This window comes from Alosa sapidissima, chromosome 22, assembly GCF_018492685.1.
Source record: "Alosa sapidissima isolate fAloSap1 chromosome 22, fAloSap1.pri, whole genome shotgun sequence".
Lineage (NCBI taxonomy): Eukaryota > Metazoa > Chordata > Actinopteri > Clupeiformes > Clupeidae > Alosa > Alosa sapidissima.
This window is the reverse complement of record NC_055978.1, coordinates 29567393-29589667: the sequence shown is the minus strand read 5'-3', so window position 1 is coordinate 29589667 and position 22275 is coordinate 29567393. Positions and strand designations below refer to the sequence as shown.

Below are 22275 nucleotides of genomic sequence, written 5' to 3'. Positions count from 1 at the left end.
TCTTACCCTCCTGCTGGAATTCGTAGAAAAACCAAGAAAAGACACAAATACTGCTTGAAGAATTGGATGCCAAGGTTAAATGAGTTCTTTACTTTTCAGTACTTTGGTGATGTTACAAAATGCGGCGTAATATCCACTTGCAGGTTACAATGTTGTAGAAAATGGAAAAAGAGTAAATCCACAAAATAGGAAAATAGTAAATCCACAAATGGAGAAGAGATTACAATAAAAATGGTAAATCCACAAATGGAGAAAAAGAGAATATAAGGAAAAAAGTAAGTCCTCAAAAAGGGGAAAAATCAGCTGATTGTCTTCTGCAGTCACTCTCTGTCGGAGAAGCAGGTCTGATATCTGCAACAGGTTCCACGGAGTTTCGGTCCGCGACCGCGACGTCCAACACTTCTCAACGAATTTCGGAAGATGAATTCTAACAACCGCACGCGACATCATAAAGCAAAAACCCAACGAGTTGAAGGAAGGAAAAAAAGAAGCAGCAGCCCCGATCATTTGGTTCGACCCCTATTTATACTAGGTAGACTTGACCTCCCCCACACATTCCTAAGGCAAATCAATCCTACTTTCCCACGACAGTTTAGAACCTTCTAGAAGTTCCCACGATAGCTGGGAATATTCTCACGGTAGCTGGGAATATCCTCACGATAGCTAATACATTCTAGAAGTCACTGATCTTAACCAACAATTTAAAATGACACACATTACTTCTCCGGGTTACATTTCGGAGATGCAACATTACATTCAGTAATTATGGTTTAGATAGTTTCAGAAGTTACACAAACAGTTTACATTCAACGATAATTATAACAATGTGACACATTACATTTAACAACGTACACTTACAGTCATCAAGAGAGTTTGGTTACATTCTTACAGGTTACAAACACTTATGGCATTACAATGCAATCTGAATACATTCATTTAAACAGTTTTGAGACATACAATTCTCTAAGTACATAATTCCCTAAACTTTACAATGTCAGGCTACTAAAGTACTTGTATTGATACATTTCATTCATCGCACTTTATTATTTATTATGAGGTCATTGTTTGCAGTTATAGTTCATTTTCCATTCTTTAATTCACATTCAATACTCATCAAGTATTTCTGAGGTCAGGGCAATCTGGTTTAGTAATCCAGCACATTGTTCATCATCTGTTACAACACATTCATCTACTTCCACTTCCACTTTCAGGTGAACTTAATTCAAGAGTAGGTTGCAAGGTCATTGGTTTAACATTACGATTCAATTCCTGGTTAGTTTCTTTCCTAATTTGCCTAATCATATTTTCTACAGATTACCTTGATAGCTAACGCTGAATCTAGCCTTTCTGCCTTTTCGCCTTGTAAGACGTATTGGTTTTGTGCTACCGCTCTGTGGTCCATATGGATGGTGTTCAGGCAACACGTCAATACACCTTATATATTACTCCAATACAAGTGAATGTTTCAATCAAAGATTAGTACTTCAGGCACTCAGTTTACTCTTTGATTGAAGCTGCCTTAAAGAAGAATTCCGGTGTGATATTGACCTAAAGTGTGTTGAAACATGATACCGAGTGTGAACGTATGTCTCATAGCTCATCTCCGCTTGTCCCTTGCACTCCAAGATCTGGCGCTAGTTAGCTGATGCTACCAACAGGTTTTCAAATAATTCTGTGGAAATGCATGGATTCCAGTTGCTTCCAGTAGCAGCAGTGCCGGTTCAGACCTCCATGGGGCCCTAAGCAAAATCCTGCTAAGGGGCCCTCCTACCTGAACTTTGAGCGCGAAAATGTAACCATTTTTTTACAGTATCGTCTGACACCTCAGTGCTCCCAATACAATCATCCCCACCCCATTTTGGATGTCTATGGAAGTTACCAAATATAGTGTTTTTCCCTATAAAGGACTAGGAGAAAGAAACATAATTGTGTGTGAATCACCTTCACACAGCAATAAATGCCCCGTTTCAGTGTCTGTGTCATGAGCTCTCTCTCTGCCTGGTAACACGTGCTGATTGAAGTCTGATGACCTCCACCTGTTCCTGCTCTGCTCTGCCTCACCCTCGTTACCTACCAGCTGCACTGCATTCACCACTCATCATGCCCTCTATATAAAGCCTTGCTTTTCAGTCCACACTTGTCAGATCGTCTGCAACCAGCACCAGTTACCTGCCTGTTTATTGAAAACGCCTCTGACTCTTTGCCTGTGATCCCGGACCCGCTCGACTACTTCTGTGTTCTCCAGCCCCGGTATCTTGACCTGCCTTCCGTCCCGCTTCTACGAATACCGCCTAGTCCTTGACTGTACTGCTGCTTCGTTTCAATTGCTGTTGTGTGTGTGTTTCCCCCAGGACTTCCCGGATCATCCAGCTCCTGCCTTCGCTGTTCGGCTACTGGGGGAACACACACACGCAGACTCTTGGAACTCCTGTACCCCCCCCGGAACCCCTGAAACCCCCAACCCTTAAATAAACTTTTGAACGTGACGCAATTGTGGTCCTCGTCCTGTTTGGTGTCTGACAGTACGATCTGACCAAACATGGACCCAGCGCACGGTCGAACCAGCATGGAAACCGACGAACCAGAACCACCCACCGCCATGCAACGCCTGGAAGAGACAGAGAGAGAGGTAAACCGCAACACTGCTGACATTGCCTCCCTACTTCAAGCCGGCTTGAGCCAGCGTCAGCAGTTCCAGCAGCAACAGCAACAACTTGCAATGATCATTCAACTTCTCACCAACCTTTCTCCTCTGCCTGCTCCCACCGGCCCAGCCCCAGCCAGCCTGCTCACCGGCCCAGCACCCGAGTCTCCTGCCCAGTCCACTGCTACCGTGGCTGCCGGAGCCCCAGAACCCAGGATCGGCAATCCAGAGCGGTTCAGCGGCGACCCAACCCAGGTACGGGCGTTCCTGACGAGCTGCCGTGTCCAGTTTACCCTGCAACCCAGGACTTTTGCCACTGAAGGGGCGAGGGTCGGTTACGTGATCACTCACCTGACGGGCCGAGCTCGACTCTGGGGAACGGCGGAGTTCGAGCGCCAGACCCCAGCATGTGCAACCTTCAACCTATTCGCAGAGGAGATGCTCAAGGTATTCGATTTGGAATCCACAATAGCCGAGGCATCTCGGATCCTGATGAGTATTCGCCAAGGCAGAAGGACTGTTGCGGATTACTCCATCGACTTTCGAACCGTGGCAAGTCGAAGCTCCTGGAACATGGAAGCATTGGTGGATGCTTTCCTCCACAGCCTGGCGGACTACATAAAGGACGAGCTGGTTTCCCATGATCAACCCCCCACTCTTGATGAAGCCATTGCTCTGGCTGTCCGCATCGACCGCAGGATCCAGGCCCGCCGTCATGAGAGAGGGCGCCAGAGTCCATCCACCAGCACACGGAGTGTCCCAACTGCCCTTCTGTCCGCACCTGCCACACCATCTAGCCAGCCGGACCAGTCTGAACCGATGGAGATCGGCCGCACCTCCCTAACCCCTGCAGAGCGCCAGCGACGCATCACCTCCAACTTGTGCCTGTACTGTGGTGGTGATGGTCATCGAGTCGCCACCTGTCCAGCAAAAGCCGGAGCTCACCAGATGTAGGAGGAATCCGGATGAGCTCAATGAACATTCAGCCCTCCATCAGCCGTAAACCCCTCATCCAAGTCTGTCTTCACCTGTCTGATTCCACCCACACCCTGGCAGCCCTGGTGGACTCTGGCGCAGAAGCAAACATTATTGACACAGGACTTGCTCGTCAGCTGGGCTTGGAAAGCCATCGCTTGTCCACTCCTGTTCCAGCCCGGGCCCTGGACGGTCACGCAATTGGCACAGTTACCAGCATCACAGCCCCCATCTCAATGATGGTGTCAGGAAACCACCGAGAGACCATCCGCTTCCACCTGCTCAGCTCTCCAGGCCAACCCCTAATCCTGGGCTACCCTTGGCTCCGTCTCCACAATCCTCACCTCGATTGGGCCTCCGGAACTGTGAAAGAGTGGGGAAATGCCTGCCACCTGACCTGTTTGCGTGCTGCCTCGCTGCCCCCCGGCTCAGTACCCCCCAGCATTGCCCACGACATTTCTAATGTCCCTGAATGTTACCATGGCCTCCGAGAGGTGTTCAACAAGACCAAAGCCACATCTCTGCCCCCACACCGTCCGTACGACTGTGCCATTGATCTCCTCCCTGGGACTGCTCCACCCAAAGGTCACCTCTACTCACTATCCCCTCCTGAAAGAAAAACTATGGAGGATTACATCAGGGACTCCCTGGCAGCTGGACTCATCCGCCCGTCTTCCTCTCCTGCTGGTGCCGGGTTCTTCTTTGTGGGAAAGAAAGATGGTTCTCTTCGCCCCTGCATTGATTATCGAGGTCTGAATGATGTCACAGTGAAGAACCGGTACCCTCTGCCTTTACTCACCTCTGCTTTTGAATTGCTCCAGGGATCCACTATTTTCACCAAACTGGACCTTAGAAATGCTTACCACCTAGTGCGAGTAAGGGAGGGTGACGAGTGGAAGACAGCATTCAACACCCACACCGGCCATTATGAGTACCTGGTAATGCCATTTGGCCTCACCAACGCCCCAGCGGTATTCCAGGCGCTGGTGAATGATGTGCTGCGGGACATGCTGAATAAATTCGTCTTCGTGTACCTGGACGACATCTTAATTTTCTCCAGAACTCTGTCCGAACACACCCGTCATGTCCAGCTGGTTCTTCGACGGCTCCTGGAGAACTCTCTCTATGTCAAGGCGGAGAAATGCGAGTTCCATGCTCAGACTGTCATTCCTGGGATACATCGTCGCTGAAGGCAATATCCAGATGGACCCCGCAAAGGTCTCGGCAGTTACCTCCTGGCCAGTTCCGGGGAATAGGAAGAAGCTGCAGCAATTCCTCGGTTTTGCCAATTTCTACCGGAAATTCATCCGGAACTACAGCTCCGTCGCCGCTCCCCTCACAGCTCTGACCAGCATCAAACACCCCTTTTCCTGGACCCCAGAGGCCAACACAGCCTTTCATACCCTCAAGGCCCGGTTCACCACTGCCCCCATCCTCCAGATGCCGGATTCAGACCGGCAGTTCGTTGTCGAGGTGGATGCCTCAGACGTGGGAGTCGGGGCCATACTCTCTCAACGGGCAGAGGAGGACAACAAGTTGCACCCCTGTGCATTTTTCTCTCGCCGGCTTTCACCTGCAGAGCGCAATTATGATGTTGGAAACCGTGAGCTGTTGGCTGTCAAGCTTGCCCTGGAGGAGTGGCGTCACTGGCTGGAGGGGTCCACAGTTCCGTTCCTGGTCTGGACCGATCACAAAAACCTCGAATACATCCGCAATGCCAAACGTCTTAACCCCAGATAGTCCCGCTGGGCCTTGTTTTTCACCAGATTCAACTTCACCCTGTCATACCGCCCAGGTTCTCGGAACACCAAGCCGGACGCTCTCTCCCGTCAGTTTCATAAGGATGACGCCCCTTCCCAGGAACCTGCATCAATTCTGCCCGATCCCTGCGTCGTAGCTGCCCTGACCTGGGATATCGAGGAGGAAATTCAAGAGGCCCTCCGTGACCATCCCAGTCCCAGTGCATGCCCAGACGGTCGTCTCTTCGTCCCAGATAATTTGAGGTCCCGGGTCATACAGTGGGGACACAACTCCCGCCTTGCCTGCCACCCGGGCTCCGCCCGCACCTGCCATCTCCTTGCCCAGCGCTTTTGGTGGTCGTCTTTGAGAAGGGATGTCCGAGAATTCGTCCGTGCCTGCCCCACCTGCAATCAGAACAAGTCCTCCACTCGGCCCCCCGCTGGTTTACTCCAGCCCTTGCCTGTGCCCACACGACCCTGGTCCCACGTCTCCTTGGACTTTGTAACTGGCCTCCCACCATCAGGTGGGATGACTGTCATTCTCACTGTGGTTGACCGGTTTAGCAAGATGGCACACTTCATTCCCCTCCCTAAACTGCCATCTGCCAGAGAGACTGCCCAGGCTGTTCTTGATCATGTCTTCCGTCTACACGGGCTGCCCAGGGATGTTGTCTCTGACCGAGGCCCGCAATTTACCTCTACATTCTGGAAGGAGTTCTGCCGTCTTCTAGGGGCCACAGTGAGTCTCACCTCTGGGTTCCACCCCCAGTCCAATGGTCAATCCGAGCGGGCAAACCAGGAGCTGGAGAAGGCGCTGCGGTGCATGGTTTCTCGCAAACCCCAGGCTTGGGCACAACAACTGATGTGGATAGAGTATGCTCACAACTCCCTCACCTGCTCTGCCACTGGTATGTCACCTTTCCAGTGTGTGTATGGCTACCAGCCCCCCCTGTTCCCCAGCCAGGAAGGAGATGTGTCCTGCCCGTCTGCCCTCGCCTATGCCCGCCGTTGCCGTCGTACCTGGTCACAAGCTCGTGCCACGCTACTCAAGTCAGCTGTCAGCTATGCCACTGGGGCTAACCGCCGAAGATCGCCGGCACCCGCCTACCGTGTTGGCCAGAAGGTGTGGCTGTCAGCCAAGGATCTCCCACTGCGGGTGGAATCGCGTAAACTGGCACCTCGATTCCTCGGCCCGTTCCCTATCCAGAGGGTCATCAGCCCAACCGCAGTCCGGCTCCAGTTGCCAACCTCCATGAGGGTGCACCCTACTTTCCATGTTTCGAAAGTCAAGCCGACGCATGAAAGCCCGCTGGTCCCCGTGCCGCTTCCTCCTCCTCCTCCTCGCCTCGTTGACGGTGGGCTGGTGTACACCGTTCGACGCCTGCTTCGGTCCAGACGGCGAGGTAGGGGCCTCCAGTATCTCGTCGACTGGGAGGGCTATGGACCTGAGGAGAGAACCTGGGTGCCAGCCAGTCGGATTGTGGACCGGACACTCATCGCCGACTTCCACCGTCTGCATCCTGATCAACCTGCAATCCGTAGGGGCCGCCCCAGAGGGGTCCCTAACCGTCCTGCCCGCCCGGCTTCCTGTCATGTGCCTGACCCTGACCCTGTCTCGGTACCTGTCCCGTCTTCTGTCCACGACCCTCCAGCTCCCTCCGAGGATGAGGATGTTCACTCGGACCGCTCGGAGGAATTCTAGCCCTCCACCGGCTCCCCTCCGCCCTCCCGACGTGGTGTCACTCTTGGGGACTTCTGGGGCCGTCCCTTAGGGGGGGGGTTCTGTCATGAGCTCTCTCTCTGCCTGGTAACACGTGCTGATTGAAGTCTGATGACCTCCACCTGTTCCTGCTCTGCTCTGCCTCACCCTCGTTACCTACCAGCTGCACTGCATTCACCACTCATCATGCCCTCTATATAAAGCCTTGCTTTTCAGTCCACACTTGTCAGATCGTCTGCAACCAGCACCAGTTACCTGCCTGTTTATTGAAAACGCCTCTGACTCTTTGCCTGTGATCCCGGACCCGCTCGACTACTTCTGTGTTCTCCAGCCCCGGTATCTTGACCTGCCTTCCGTCCCGCTTCTACGAATACCGCCTAGTCCTTGACTGTACTGCTGCTTCGTTTCAATTGCTGTTGTGTGTGTGTTTCCCCCAGGACTTCCCGGATCATCCAGCTCCTGCCTTCGCTGTTCGGCTACTGGGGGAACACACACACGCAGACTCTTGGAACTCCTGTACCCCCCCCGGAACCCCTGAAACCCCCAACCCTTAAATAAACTTTTGAACGTGACGCAATTGTGGTCCTCGTCCTGTTTGGTGTCTGACAGTCTGGGCTGTTTGCTTTTGATGCTTGCTGTAAATATCCCCTTGCAAAAACTAACTGCAGTTTTTTCAAGTACAGTTCAGTTATACCACAGTAGGCTACAGTGCAGTATAGTATTTCCATGTCCAAAATACTGCATTTCTGTAGTAAAGTACTGTACTATGCAATTTTTTGTGTCTAAAATACTGCATTCCCTGCATAAGAACTGCAAATATTTTCTCCAAAACTGCGGTTTTCATACTCAGAAATCTGCAGTTTGACACTTGAAGTAATGCAGTTTTTTTTTTAAGGGTCTGGTTGTGCTAGTAGCCTACTGGCTGACTGTTCTTCACCTGTGTGTCTGTAGAAGGCTACTTGCCAAAGACATAAGCTATGAACTGGCTCCCCTGATTCTCTTATTATTTCAATATTTTTTTCAGACTGCTTTGAAAACCTAGGACAGTACACTGAGGGACTTCGTTTGACAGAGGGATCTGTACCTACTGTCCGTGCCAAGTCACAAGATGAGAGACATGTAAGTACTTTCAAATAATGACTTTTGTGTTTCTATCGCAGTTATGCATGAACTAACGTTAGGTTGTTCGTGTTTTGTCATTTAGCACAAGCTAACGCAAAAATTACGGCTAACGTTAGCCCTACATCTGCTTGGAGTGAGCATTTTCTCCATTCCAAATTGCAAATGCAGCACACAGCCGATCGAGTCATATTTGACAATCCCAGTCAATAATATCTGAAAGTAATGATTGTTAAAATGTTGTCTAGACGCTAGACCTCCATTAAATATTGTCATGTTATCCACAATTGAGGCGACCAACAGCTAAAAGCCCTTAGTATAAGCTAATGTTAGCTTGTAGCCTCACTTTATAACGTTATCCAGTGTTTGCACATTTCCCCTATAGCTCTATTTCATTTAAGCTGCAAGGGTTTGTCGCAATTTGCGCAAGACTCTACCTGGCTTCTCTGCATTACAATGAGGATGCTGCACGAGACCAGGCCACCTTCTCCTCTGGGGACCCTCTCTACAGGATGCATTTCCCAAAGTACAGGAAGGGAGAGTGCAGGGTGAAACCCATCAAAACCGAGACAACATTACATAATTTTTTATTTATCAACAATAAAAGATCTGTTCATTTTGCATGCTATTGCACTATGGTGTCTTTACAATGAACAAAACAATAAATAAATGTACAATGAAATACTTTACAAACTATGTACATAGTTACGAAGTGTGAAATATTGCACAGGGTATGTGGAAGACTTGATGGGCTTCATCATGGGCGAGGTCTTTGTGGACCAAGAAGCATACAGGGAGGAACTCCTGAAAATAAGCAAAAAAAAACTCTGTCCTCAGAGTTTGAGCACCCAGAGAAGGAGGAGGTGATCGCCAACTACAGTATGTGTCTCGCTTCAATCCAGGGGAGGCAGTTTGAAGCCCACGTATTGTCCTTGGCTGTCAGGAAACTCCCGACGAACACGCAGGACCACACATGACGGGATGACGACCCTTATTCTGCATCCAAGGAATCCCCAACACCAACTGACAAAGCTCCTGTAGGCAAGCTATCTGTAACGACTAAAAAAAAAAAAAACATTGCAGTAGTTAGCAGGTTACATAATCTGTCAGTTCTGTCAAAAGTGCAAAGTGCAATTGTCATATTGCATATGTCATGTTTTATTTCTGTTTTGTGTAATAAATATATTGTAATGTCTTAAATGTGTCACGAGCGTATGTTTGATACCTGCTGAATTTGCAGACAATAGCCATACATAAAAAGAAAGAAAACAACAATTGGGGCATGTGTTGGTGTGTAAGGCCATTAGTGACCTATGAACATTAGTAAGACTAACATCTGCTCTTGCTGATAAAAACGGTAGCTTGTCACTTCCCAGCCACAGTGCGCAGCCTCTGTAAGCATCTGTCTGGGCAAACTCACCAGCCATCAATAACTAGAGGCTGGAGTCTCGCGGGCCCCTTCATCAAGCTGACTGGTTAAATCTGCTGAGGTGGAGGGCGGTGAGGGAGAGCGAGAGAGCATGAGAGAGAGTTGTTCACCGTGCCTCACTGCATTCTGATGTGTAGATATGATCAGAGCGTCGGAGGGGACAGGAGGAAGGCCGGTGCGAGTCAGACCCACACCCAGAAGCACCCTGACCAGCGTGCTGCAGTTCCTTGGTGAGTCCGCTGTCCCGCATGCGATACCACAAACACTCAACGTCGCCCCCTATAAGTGGGGGCTGGGGCTGCTCGGTTTGGTTCATGTTGAAGTGATGCGGTGTGTGTGTGTGTGTGCTTTGTTTGTTTACGTCAGAGTCCCGCCCAGCCCCCCACGGATTGAGGCCCCCGAGGACCCCCAGCCTGCAGGTGCAGCCTCCGCGTCGTCTGCTCTCCTCCCTGCCCAGTCACGGGTCACTCAGCATGCTGGGGAAACGCAGCTACCAGCACCACAGCCAGCCAGAGGCGGAGAGGAGGGGAGCCACCGCAGCGCAAGGTCAGCCGATCCTGTCCTCTGCATTTCCTTAGACACATACCGGTATACTTCATGTCAAATGTTTTGTTTCTGCTCTAATAGATAACCCAGGACACATTGTAGGACCTGTTCTGGTAAGCTTGATTGTTTATATAAGATAGAAGTGTTATATAATATAATAAAATATAAATGCACTTATGCATTGGTAATAAAGTAAATGATAGCCTTTGAATCTGGTCCTTAGCTTTCTCTCTCTCTCTCTCCCTCTATCCCCCTCTCTCAGCATAATGGGAATGTCACGGTTCAGACAGACGACCAGAGGACCACAATTGCGTCACACCAGAAAGTTTATTAAACTTCAGGGAAAAGGGAAGTAGGGAGTGAGTGAAGGCTCCAGGGGTTATTCCAGGGGAATAACAGGGATACAGGGGTTCCGTCCAATGTGCTGTGACTGTCCCCCCCAGTGGCACCGATGCGTCCTATGACGCCGGTGGTGGGTGGTCCGGAAGTCCTGGGGGGGGAACACAGACACAACAGGGCGGATGAAACGAGGCAGAAGTACAGTTCAAGGGAGATCCAAATTCGTAGTAGCAAGGCAGAAGGCTGGTCAGAGTTACCGGGATCGAAGAGTAGTCAGGAGTCGTTACGGCAGAAAGCAGGTCTGGTTTTCTGGGGCAGAAGAGAATCCAAGATTCAGGCAGGTCCGGGGTCACAAAACAAGCGTGAGCCAGAAGCGCGAGCAAACAGGTTCCGGGTGTGAGCTTTGCAGACGATCTGACAAAGGAGAGCTGAAAGACAGGGCTTTAAATACTGGGAGAGGTTAGTGGGTAATGCAGCGCAGCTGGCAGAGTAATTAGAGCAGAGCAGAGCAGGGACAGGTGGAGCTAGTTAGGCTGAGTAGAGAGAGAGTGGTGAGCAGAGTGGAAGATAATGGAAACCACTTAAGGTGGTAACCCGGTGGAGTGAGAGGGCTCATGACAGGGAAGAGCAGCGGGTCAAACATGCGTGCTAGCAGCATGATGCTGCGTAAGCGCCGGCCCAACTGGATCGACGCCCCTGACGACAGCTTCTTCCTCGTTTCCCGGGAGACCAGGTAGGTTTGCTGGGTTATATCTTACCTGCACGTTCCTCTCACCGCTGCATCGTAGCACACACTCACTCCTGTCTCTGCGGCCACTTGTGTCAGTGCCTGCCCAGAGAGAACTAAACCATGCCAAAGCTAACTGACCCAAGGCCAGTTTGTGGAGAGCCAATATCTAACCTTGTGCCCAGAGACAATAGACCCAGACATCTCTGGTCAGACACACATGGCCACCCACAAACATCATGAATTCTGACTGTTTCAATCCAATCATCATGAATGCCTCGATCCAATTTAACACACAACAATAGATCAATAGAGACACAATTGACAGAAAGGAGCTCATGCCCCCCTGCATAACATTGATAGATATCTCCCTGGTTAACAGTGAGACTGATGTTTGTCTGTCTCTTAGTTTGATACTGCCCACACAATAATGTTGCAATGACAGAGTGTAGTGTTTCTGTAATATCCATATATTGCCCAAGCACTAATGCAAATCTATTCAAGATCCCTGTTGGTTCACGGAGGTTCAGTTCACTATTTTTCTGTATCCTCAGCTTTCTGTAGCATAATTTCACTTCACTATCTGACAAAAGGACCCTGAACAAACTGATCAACATCTTGGACAATGAGTGTCACCCACTCCACAGCACTATTGTTAAGCAGAAGAGCCTGATCAGCTGGAGACTTCGCTCACTGCCTTGCACAACTGACAGACTGAGAAAGCCATTTGTCCCCAGGGCCACTGAACTGTTCAATGCCTCACTTAAGGGAAGAGGAGAGATAGACTTCTCTGCATAGTCTGTCTGCCTCTTCACCCCCTCCATGTTTGGTACTGTCTGTCCACTAGCCACTTGTACCACTGTCTTTATGCCTCACTCTGCTATATTAGCACATTAGCACATATGCATAACCCCCCCCCCCCCCCCCCCCTCTATGCCACAGCCGAACTGTGGCCACACTTATACATTTTCTTAAATAGTTAAATATATAGATATATAGACTTTACTTTATTTCTGCATTGTTGCACTGTTGACTTACTCATTTGCACTATCACCATGACCACTATCACCATGGCACTACCACCATGACACTCATTCACACAGAGCACCTTAGAGCACCTTACCATACCTTACTATGCACAGAGAATCACAGGCTCAGTCCCTGCCTCAGTCATTGCAAGCGCCTCTGATTTATTAATCACCACTATGTGGATACTGTTTTTAGAATTGATTTAGATTAAGTGTTAGTATAATTTGTATGTTTGTAATTTGTATTTTTGTATATTTTTATATATTGTATTAAGTGTTAGTATAATTTGTATTTTAGTATATTTAGCATATTCTTTATCTTCTATTGTCCTTACTGCTTAGTTGTGTTTTTATATTATATACTTTAATTACTCTTTCTGCTGTTAAAGAATGTGTTTGTGTTGTATGTATGCTGCTGCTGACCTTGAATTTCCCCTGGGGATCAATAAAGTATCTATCTATCTATCTATCTATCTATCTATCTAAAAGCAAACTCAGTTCAACTTTATAAAGATGGCACAACTGTTCACAGTATTTTAGCTGTGAGCACAAAAGCAGTCACTGGTTAAAAAGCCTTCATTAATCCAAGGAATGTTGCATATATGCTAAAGCAACATAAACAAACATGAAAATAGAATCACCAGTCTAAAGTGTTCTACGTTTGCATACATATTTTCAAATTATTGAGTCTTGCTATAAATGCAGGTGACATTAAGAAGTCTGTTGGTGCCACTATAGCATTTGCATAGATAAGCTTGGATGGTTCTCTGAAAATAGATTCCAAATGTTCAGCCACCTTCCAGAAAATATAAGATTTAACCTGAAACATACTGACATGCATTTGGCATTTTAAAATGTTTTCTATTTTTCATTATACATTTGGTCTCATGTTTCTTGATTTCTGAAAATAATTTCAGATTATTTAAGTCCAGGAGCAGATAACCTGTTGTTACCAGTCCGAGCCTGGGCCTATCCGTCTTTTTCCATAGACGGCAACTCACTACTCGTAGGTGTAACGACCCTCTCTCTCCCAACTCTGTTACACCGGCCTATCTGCTCGCTCAGCTCTCACGGCGCCCCCACTCCCTCTTCTATGTCAAAATTATATGATGGAATCTTATGAGATAGGGCGCCTACTCTAGCCTGTTAGTCCTCTAAAATGTTATAGACCATTGAGAAAATGTTGAAATGATTTAAAAACAGACAGCAGTAGCTACATATAGAAAATACCTAATATATATATTTTTTTACCATCGATTTGGCGCCCCCATGGTGCTGCGCCCCTATGCGCTTTTTGCGCCACTGGGTGTATTGCTTGAACCATGAATCAGCCCATCATATGTTTTAGTTCAAAACTTTTGAAATCAAACTCTGCCAACTTTATGAAGATGGCGCAACTGTTCACAGTATTTTAGCTGTGAGCACAAAAGCAATCACTGGTTGAAAACCCTTAATTAATCCAAAGAATGTTGCATATATGCTAAAGCAACATAAAAAAACAAGAAAATAGAATCACCAGTCTAAAGTGCTTTAAGTGCATGCATATTTTCAATTTAATGTGTCTTGTTCTAGATGCAAGCTAAACTAAGAAGTCTATGGGTGCCTCTAAGATTGGCAACCTCGGGTGGCTCTGAAAATGGATTCCAAACGTTCAGCCACCTAACAGAGATTACACTGAACCTGAAACATAATATGAACAGTCACCTTTTAAAAACTACTTGCGTGCATTTAAGATCTGCAATATTTTCTATTTTTTATTTCTATTTTCTATTTTTTTTAAGTCTGTCAAAAACATGTTTTCTTTTTTCTGAAAATAATTTCAGATTTGATCAGACTTTCTTAAACGGCCTTAGTTGAAATTCAGCTTCTCAGTGGTGAAAAGAGACAGACAAATGAGTGTCACTGCAATGTCAGAACTCTGATCAGCCATCTACACCTGATTTGTCCAGGAGCAGTATTTGCATAGAAGGCTATTTTGCATAAATTAAAAGTGTCCGTGTACTCAGAGGGTTTTTAGTGTGACCTGCTCTTGGGCTCTCAGACAGCTTGGTTTGGGTCATTCTTGAGGTCCAGAATGAACATGTTGTTTAAAGTGATATTGCTCTGGACACTTGTCTACATCCAAGGTAAGATGCACAGCTGTTAATAATATTCATGACTGAAAAGAGCAATCTTGCATTTTTAAAGACACTCTACAGAGTTATTATGAATGTGTGTGTTTTTTGTCTTGTTTTGTCTTCAGAATGCAGGGGGCAGTACACAGTGACTCAGACTCCATCAGTATTACCTGCTGTTCCTGGACAAACAGTCACGCTGAGCTGTAAAGTCAGCAGTAATGTTTATAACAACAACCTTCTGAGCTGGTACCATCAGGTATCTGGAGAGCCTCCTAAACTCCTGATTTACCGTGTTAGCACTCTCCAGTCAGGCACTCCATCTCGATTCAGTGGCAGTGGATCTGGAAGTGCTTTCACTCTGACCATCAGTGGAGTCCAGACTGAAGATGCAGGAGATTACTACTGTCAGAGTTACCACAGTGGTAATGTGTTCACACAGTGATACAGAGCCGTACAAAAACCTCCCTCTGCGAGAATACACATGACTGCACTGCTGCAGCAGAGACTTTCAGCAGGTGTGAGGGGTGTTCAGTAGGGTAATACATTTGCCATTTCAAATACATTGATGTGCATTACTGTAAGATACAGTAGTTTTACCTTACACTGAAACTTTTGTGTCTTCAACTTTTATTACCAAAGTATTTATAATGCCAAAATAATACACACAAATGTTATTGAAAATGTGTAGACTTTGAGTTTTAGATGAAATACAAAATATGACTGCAGGAGGGGACACAGTGGTACACAGAGGCTGTACAAACAGAAGCAGCACAAACACCTCCCTGACTCAGAGACATGACTGCTCTGCTGCTATTTGGGCCTGTTGCAGGAGCTACAATAGGAGATCATGATTTAGGGTCAAGACCTGATAAGAATGTATATATTGTTCCCTTGTACTAACTATATACATATGTTATTTAATTATTATCCAGTGTATTGTTGTATTCTAGCCTCTGTAACTCTGTGTCGGTACTGTACATCACACAGTTCTTCTGATTACTTTGTCAAGAAACTACAATGTCGGAGCTTTCCAAAGAGGTCAAGCATTTGATTAAAGGCCAAACTAGGTGTGAACAGCGGCCTCTGAAGCAGGGGCTGTGCAATTTCAGGCAAAAACTTGAAATTGGTATTGAGGATGAAACTGCTTATACTTCATGTTTTGAAGAGAAAAGAAAAACAAAAGATGAAGTAGATTTGAAGTAGAAACAACCAAATGGCTGCTGCATCATATCAAACTCACCACACTGTAAGGCCAGTAAAGGCTGAGATCTCAGGATCCAAATAATGTCAAGGGGATCATGGTGGAGGTGTATTTCCATATCAATGAATCAGCACAAAAATCTCACTAAGACTTGTTTGCACCGTGTTGATGTATTAGACCCCCTCCCCCTTCAAACAAGTCTGAAATGATGAGAACAGATTAACCAGCCAGTATTAGTGATGTTTTCAATAAGTGCCTGATCCGTTCACTGATTTTGGTGAGTATTTGCATGAGAATACTTTGCATTGGCAGCACAGCCTACATGCATCAGTGCTCAGGATGATACTTAAAGATCCTCAACCACCTGAACATCTTGTGAATGAGAACAACTGTGGTATTTTGTAACAATGACCTTCATCACCTTCATCCTGACAATGCTCCTCTGTCTACATGGTACGTATCAAATATTGTATTTTTTTAAAATGTTTTTGATGCTTCATTCAGATAATAAAACTATTTTATGTAAGCAGATGTGTGTGTTACAAGATAAGAACGTAGTTTGAATTCACTCCACAGGATCCAGAGGTCAGTACACTTTGACTCAGACTCCAGCGGTGAAAGCTGCATCTGTGGGGGACACGCCCATCCTGACCTGTAAAGTCAGCAGTGCTGTGTACACTGTACAGGCATAGTAGTTATGGAGACTGGTTTCACTGGAATCAACAGAAGCCTAATACAGTAGACAGATAGATAGATAGATAGATAGATAGATAGATATTTTACTCATCGCGAGGGAAATGATAGGATGTGAAGAATAATAAAATAATAATAGAACAATATGTGAAGAAGTATCAACATGATCAAAATTGTTAGCCTCTGTAAGGTTTGCATGATTAAGACCCTGCATCACTCACATCAGTAATTTGCTCAATCATTGCTTGGAGACAGGAACTTGGATTGAAGTGGGACAGTCGCTATACAATGGGAAATTTGATCCATGAAGTGTCATAGAATTGACCACACAATATTTAGTACTAGATGACAATTAAATATTTTAACCTTTGCAAAAAGATGGAAAGCTACATGGAGCCCCTGAGGTGACATGGCAAACAAATCTGGATGAGGAAAATAAAATCTAATTGAGGGGAAAAAATTGGCTGAGGAAGAAGACATTTTGGTTGGGTGAAAAAATCAGGATGATAGAAGTAGACGGTAATGTCATACCAGAAATGTCCTGTAGGTGGCAATATAGATAGTAGAAAACAGGAGCCATTTTATTCCTCATTTAGACCCCCCACCCCTTTTTTTCATAATTTTCATCATTTTTCTGCCATGTCACCTTGAGGGCTCCGTAGAAATCTAGTGATTTTACTGGATGACTTGGATGACATTCCATTTTTTACTTTGATGATGCCTGTGCACCTGCATCAATGTATGCTTGAGACATCATGTCACATTTTGAAACGCAATTTGAGCTCATTTTGGGTTACTGAAAGTGTGCTGTGGAAATGGAGGCAGCATTTGCATATAGACTCAAGAGATGATTACTTGCTCAAGTCTAACACCTGATGTTCACCTGATGCATGGATTCCAGTTGCTGCTATGGAAGAAACTGGAATCCATGCATTTCCACAGAATTACTTTTGGAATCTGATCCCTTATCATACAGTACCTGTTCATTCTTACTCGTCGCTCGACTTATCGTGACTAAATTCAAGATGGCTACAAATGCTAAACTTCGTGAGGGTAGTCTGCATGTTTGCATGGCTAGGCCAATGCCGAGGCACCCCCATTGAAAAAGCTTTTGGTAGCATCGGCTAACTAGCGCCAGATTTTGGAGTGCAGGGGACAAGCCGAGATGGGCTATGACACATACGTTCACACTCGGTATCATGTTTCAACACACTTTAGGTCAATAGCACACCTGAATTCTCCTTTAATGTTCTTCTGTGTGTGATTGTTGCTTTTAAAATACAGAAGTATGAAGTGTACACTTTTCAAGAACAGGATTGTAATAATCCAAATTTATGTGCAAACTAATAAAAGCCAATAAATTCACATACAATTTACATCATTTGTAAAGCTTCGGTCGTATCAAGGTCATCATTGCCAAAGGTAATTTGAATACTGTAGATGTTCCAGTTTGCCTGGTGACCGTGAATAGGAAGTGGTGCTTGTTTTAGTTTTTTGTGAGTATTTGTAACTCCGTTGGTGCAAAACCTGGCAGCTGAAGAGTGAGGACTATTTGAAGAACATTTAATAGTGGTTTGCTTCGCACACTCCTGTTTGAATTGGGGTTCAGCAAAAGTGGGGATGTTATAACACCCATAACCCCCCCCCCACTTGATACACCCCAGTTTCCAGCTTTGTCTTTTGGATGGCTGAGGAACATGGCAATGTTCCATTTCAGATTGAACTGGCAAATGTGATTGACAATGAAGCACAAAAAAGCAATTCCAAATGCAAACATGCAAATGTATCCTTAATTTAGTATTGTCAGTTTAAGCCATGTGAAACATTAACTACTTATGGGCATGTCAAATGTAGTTACACCTGCAGGAGGGTCTTTCACATTCATGTCATAATTTGCATGGTCATTTTGACTGTGCAAACTGCGGCAGAATCTGGACACATTTAGTCTAATGAGTTGAATGAGTAGCAATCTGATATTTGTTTTTGCAATGAACATCACCATGCGTTTTATCTATGTATATGTATTAGTGCTTCTGATATGCTGTCAAGGTAAGAAGCTTTTACATTGTATGCCTATGATTAAAGTGATTCAAGACAAAAAAAGAGAGAGCCTTGGTTTAACTCTTTTATTTTCAACAGAATTGAGTGGACAGATTAGTCACACAAACCCCAGCAGTGAAAGCTGTTCAGCAAGGAGAGACAGTCATCTTAAACTGCAAAACCAGCAGTCATGTATACACAGCATGGGGATTCCCTGCGTTAGCCTGGTACCATCAGAACCCTGGAGCTGCTCCGAGACTCTTAGTAACAACTCTCTTCTCTGGGACACCATCCAGATTCAATGCCAGTGGATCTGATAGGGACTTCAGTTTACCACTCATATAGTCATTCATATAAAATGTTAGACGTTTCAGAATGCATTATTCACAACAATCACTGCAGAAACAAGTTCATTATTGTCCACAGTAATTATAGCAACATTCCACTAAATAATGATGCAATGGTAAAGGTAACCGGTCTGGTTATGTAGCAAATGGCAAATTATATAAAAAGGGTCAAAGTGCACACACACACACACACACACACCTTTATCAAATGCATGAGAAAGTTTATCCATCTGTGAAACTGTATTCTAACAGTCACAGAACTGATGAAATTTGCATGGTCAGAGCTCAGTAGTTTTACACTCTTAGTATAGACACTTTCTGTTCCCATATGTGCTGTTGCTTCCTGACATTGAAGAACAAATTATACATTGTAAGAGAGTGAAGTGACAGTGACAGAACATTATATAACATGCATGACTATTTGGAGTAGGCCTACACTAATCTGCAGTAAGTGTAATTTAGAATCTGTGAAGGTTATCACTTTATGTATCACTTTATGTTATTTGTATTCTGAAGAGGCAAATTAGGCAATGACTAGTATCAAAAGCAATTGGCAGTATCTGTATTAGTTGCACTTTTTGCAGTTAGGCACACATTGGCTATCATTTAACATAGCAAAAACCTTCCTCAGTCTTGTACCAAAAGCAATGGGGTCATCAGCCCAGTATGATGTCCCAGCAGTAAAATCACACATTGTTTCACAGATCGTTACTGTGATAGGGAAAAGTTCATATCTTCATTGAAACTTGTGGAAAGTTGAGGTTATTTGATGTTTCATCCACTTTACTGTGAAAACTAGTATTAACATGGTGGAGCTTATTTCTGTGGTGACAAGTGACTGCTTTATTTTCTGGGACACTTTAATCACCTGGCAATAAAAGTTTTATTTGGTATATCTGTATTAAGTGGTTCTTTAAGCCCAAAACCTTGCGCCACATGGACAGTTAGTCATCAACAATGTCCACTAATTCCTATTTCACCTTCATAGACTATTCAGTATATCATAATGATGCAGTGTTGCATTACAGATTACATACGGTATATTTAATTGTAAGTACATTTGTGAGTGTATGTTTTGTTATTTATACTTAACATGCCTATGTCAGCCTAGAGGAGAGTGTGGAGTGTGGTCTTGTAAGTGGGCAAAAGGCAGTGTTGGGAAAGTTCACTTTCTACTGTAAATGAACTTGTTCAAAGTTCAGTTCAAAATTTTAAAATGAACTAGTTCAGTTCATAGTTCATAATTCCAAAAAATTAACTAGTTCATAGTTCTTTTTTCCATATGTTGCTGCGAGGTATTATTTTCAAAAAATATTGGCACAGCCCATATAGAACCACATACAGCAATTATTTTATCAGTTTTAACACTGAAATTACGTCAGATTGAAATTTTCATATCCAATTTTGAATCCTTATCCAACCAGGGTACATTGGCATTGAGGGGACAGAATTTCCCCATTGTTGCTTTAACTATCATTATGATTATCATTATTATCACAGTCACATATCACTGGTCATTTTTTAGATATTGACTAAATGCTGGTTTAACTGAATCATGCACACACACACACACACAGTCTTGAGGAGATTGTCTTTAGAGTGTAAGTACTGTACTGTAAGTGGTCACTGATGTATCGAAACTCACATTTGCATGGCCACGGTTCAGTGGTTTTGCTGCTCTCAGAATAGAAATGAACCATTAGCAGGTGTGCGGCACTTTTGCACGGTTGTTTGAAACTATATTTGATTAACTGTAGTAAGGGTGTGTGCAATTTTATCTTTAATAAAATACATTTTCTTTCTAAATGTTGCCAATAACTGAATTACATAGGTATGGTTCAGTAGAAAGCTTTTATTTTTTCCAAGTCAAATTTTGCAACAGAAACGGCACAAGAACATTTTCTCATTGATTAGGCAGAACAAGTATAACAGTAAAGGCTGTGGCTGTATGTCAATGAAGACAGCAAGCACAGTACAGTGAGTACATAAACGATAAAAAAATAAGACACATACAATAATCAGTCACCCAGACTGTAGAAAATGGAGGTAGGCTACTCTAGTCAGAGCATTCGCCTCTCTTTATAACCTTGGTGACTGGAGACTGGGAGCCCTGTTTGGCCTCACAGGTCACTGAGGCAGCCTTGGTCCACTCCTGGGAAGGCATGGTCAGGGTGCTGCTCCAGCTGTACAGGCCGTTCTTCTCTGGACCCCAGCGACTGGCCACCCCAGGCCTGCTGTTCCCATCCACCTTCCAGCTGAGAGCCCAGTCTGACGGGAAGCCTCCGTTGGCCAGGCACACCAGCGTGGAAGTACTCTTGCTGGAGAGCTCTTCGCTTGACGGGGGCAAGACTGTCAGTTTGGGGCTGGTGTTACCTGAAAGCCAGAGGGAGGCACGAATGGGATAGCAAGTAGATTAAAGTCGTTAGATAACATTCACAGCCATGAATATTGTTCCAGGTGTTTAACTGAGTAGGAATTATCTAAAAATAGCATGGCCATCATCATTGATATCGTTCGCAATATTTCGTTTCCATGTTCGCAATATCGGCAACTTCGTTCAATTCAGTATAAAATAAACAGACAACCACGCCGTTCGAAATAAAAACATGCAGTTTTTTTTTTTACTGTTCTATTCTGAACAGCCGACGACTTTTGACCGAAAAAAGTTGACCAATGAACTTGTTTAGCAGGTTTCAGCAATGATCCCATGAATAGATATAAACCATATAGCCTATTATCGTAGTCATCCAACTAGGCTACATGGCATTTTGATGCATGGTCTACAGTGACGATACAATCCTTACAAACGAGGGCAAACAATTTATTATTTCATATTTGAAAACACGTCATGCAATCAGTTTGACAAATGTTCCGCAAAACCCCTAAAAGCAAAACTTTATTAGTACTTACTTCTCAATTATGTAATATTCGTGCCGCTACCAAAATATATAAATTGTATGAAATGTACAACATGTAGAAAATGTATAACATTACCCTTGACGCAGTCTACTTTTAAAATTCGCCGGGTATAGAGATTTTTTTCCATGAAGATAGGCCTGTATTGTGAAAAGACCATAAACGCGCAAACAAAAGTGGAATGTTTTAAACTTGACAGAATTGCATCGCCTACATTTAGGAAACACAATCACTTACTTCCAACGTCAAGCCTCGTGCCGCTTCCAGAAGTGTACCACAGTGTATTGGTTTAGCCATATTATATAGTAGCTCAGCCATTAGAAAAATAGCATATTTCTACTTACTTCCAACTTCAAGCTTCGTGCCGCTACCAAAAGTCCACCACAGTGGTACAAATCTATTTAGAGCCTGTACAAAAACCTCCTCACGCTTCAGTGACATGCATCTGCATCTTTAACGCATGCAGGGTGCATTTAGTGGTTGATCCAACAAGTGAAATTTTAAATACTTTAACTTATTTTGAGCAGCCAACGGTTTTCAATCCAATGCAATTATTCGGTACATTTCGGCAATGATATAAAAAGTTAAGCCTGCTTTTTACAGATGCCAAAAGTTCATTGTTATGCGTTAGATTCGCCGGGAACGCTAGATTTTGTACTATCAAAATATATATGCAAAATGACCATAATATCGCA

At 44.9% G+C, this 22275-nt stretch overlaps 1 protein-coding gene, 1 long non-coding RNA gene and 2 gene segments (V, D, J or C); 3 read left to right on the top strand and 1 right to left on the bottom strand.

The window, feature by feature from the left end:
• Nucleotides 1–9398, top strand: part of LOC121697457 — a 43711-nt gene extending 34313 nt beyond the window's left edge. For both annotated transcript variants that reach the window (XR_006026456.1, XR_006026457.1), the window contains exons 2-4: nt 8103–8197; nt 8628–8723; nt 8928–9398. This is a non-coding gene — a long non-coding RNA (uncharacterized LOC121697457). The remainder of the gene's footprint in view (nt 1–8102; nt 8198–8627; nt 8724–8927) is intronic.
• Nucleotides 9399–9422: 24 nt separating this feature from the next.
• Nucleotides 9423–10636, top strand: LOC121696830 (metastasis-associated protein MTA3-like). The gene is made up of 4 exons (XM_042077875.1): nt 9423–9856; nt 9993–10172; nt 10254–10285; nt 10616–10636. Exons 1-4 carry the CDS (start codon nt 9766–9768, stop codon nt 10634–10636), a joined length of 324 nt encoding a protein of 107 aa, XP_041933809.1. The 5' UTR covers nt 9423–9765.
• A 3660-nt stretch (nt 10637–14296) lies between these two features.
• On the top strand, nt 14297–14859 carry LOC121697452. The segment is given in 2 exon segments: nt 14297–14392; nt 14509–14859. Coding segments are annotated over 2 exon segments (369 nt in total).
• Nucleotides 14860–20496: 5637 nt separating this feature from the next.
• LOC121697446 lies at nt 20497–22036 on the bottom strand. The segment is given in 2 exon segments: nt 20497–21037; nt 21925–22036. Coding segments are annotated over 2 exon segments (414 nt in total).
• Nucleotides 22037–22275: the final 239 nt, after the last annotated feature.

What these genes read in the sequence shown, in the direction of transcription:
- LOC121696830 (XM_042077875.1), top strand. Translation starts at nt 9,766, where the DNA reads ATGATCAGAGCGTCGGAGGGGACAGGAGGAAGGCCGGTGCGAGTCAGA. An exon ending in CAGCGTGCTGCAGTTCCTTG is followed by an intron (nt 9,857 to 9,992) that starts GTGAGTCCGCTG and finishes TGTTTACGTCAG; the next exon opens with AGTCCCGCCCAGCCCCCCAC. An exon ending in ACATTGTAGGACCTGTTCTG is followed by an intron (nt 10,286 to 10,615) that starts GTAAGCTTGATT and finishes TGTCCCCCCCAG; the next exon opens with TGGCACCGATGCGTCCTATG.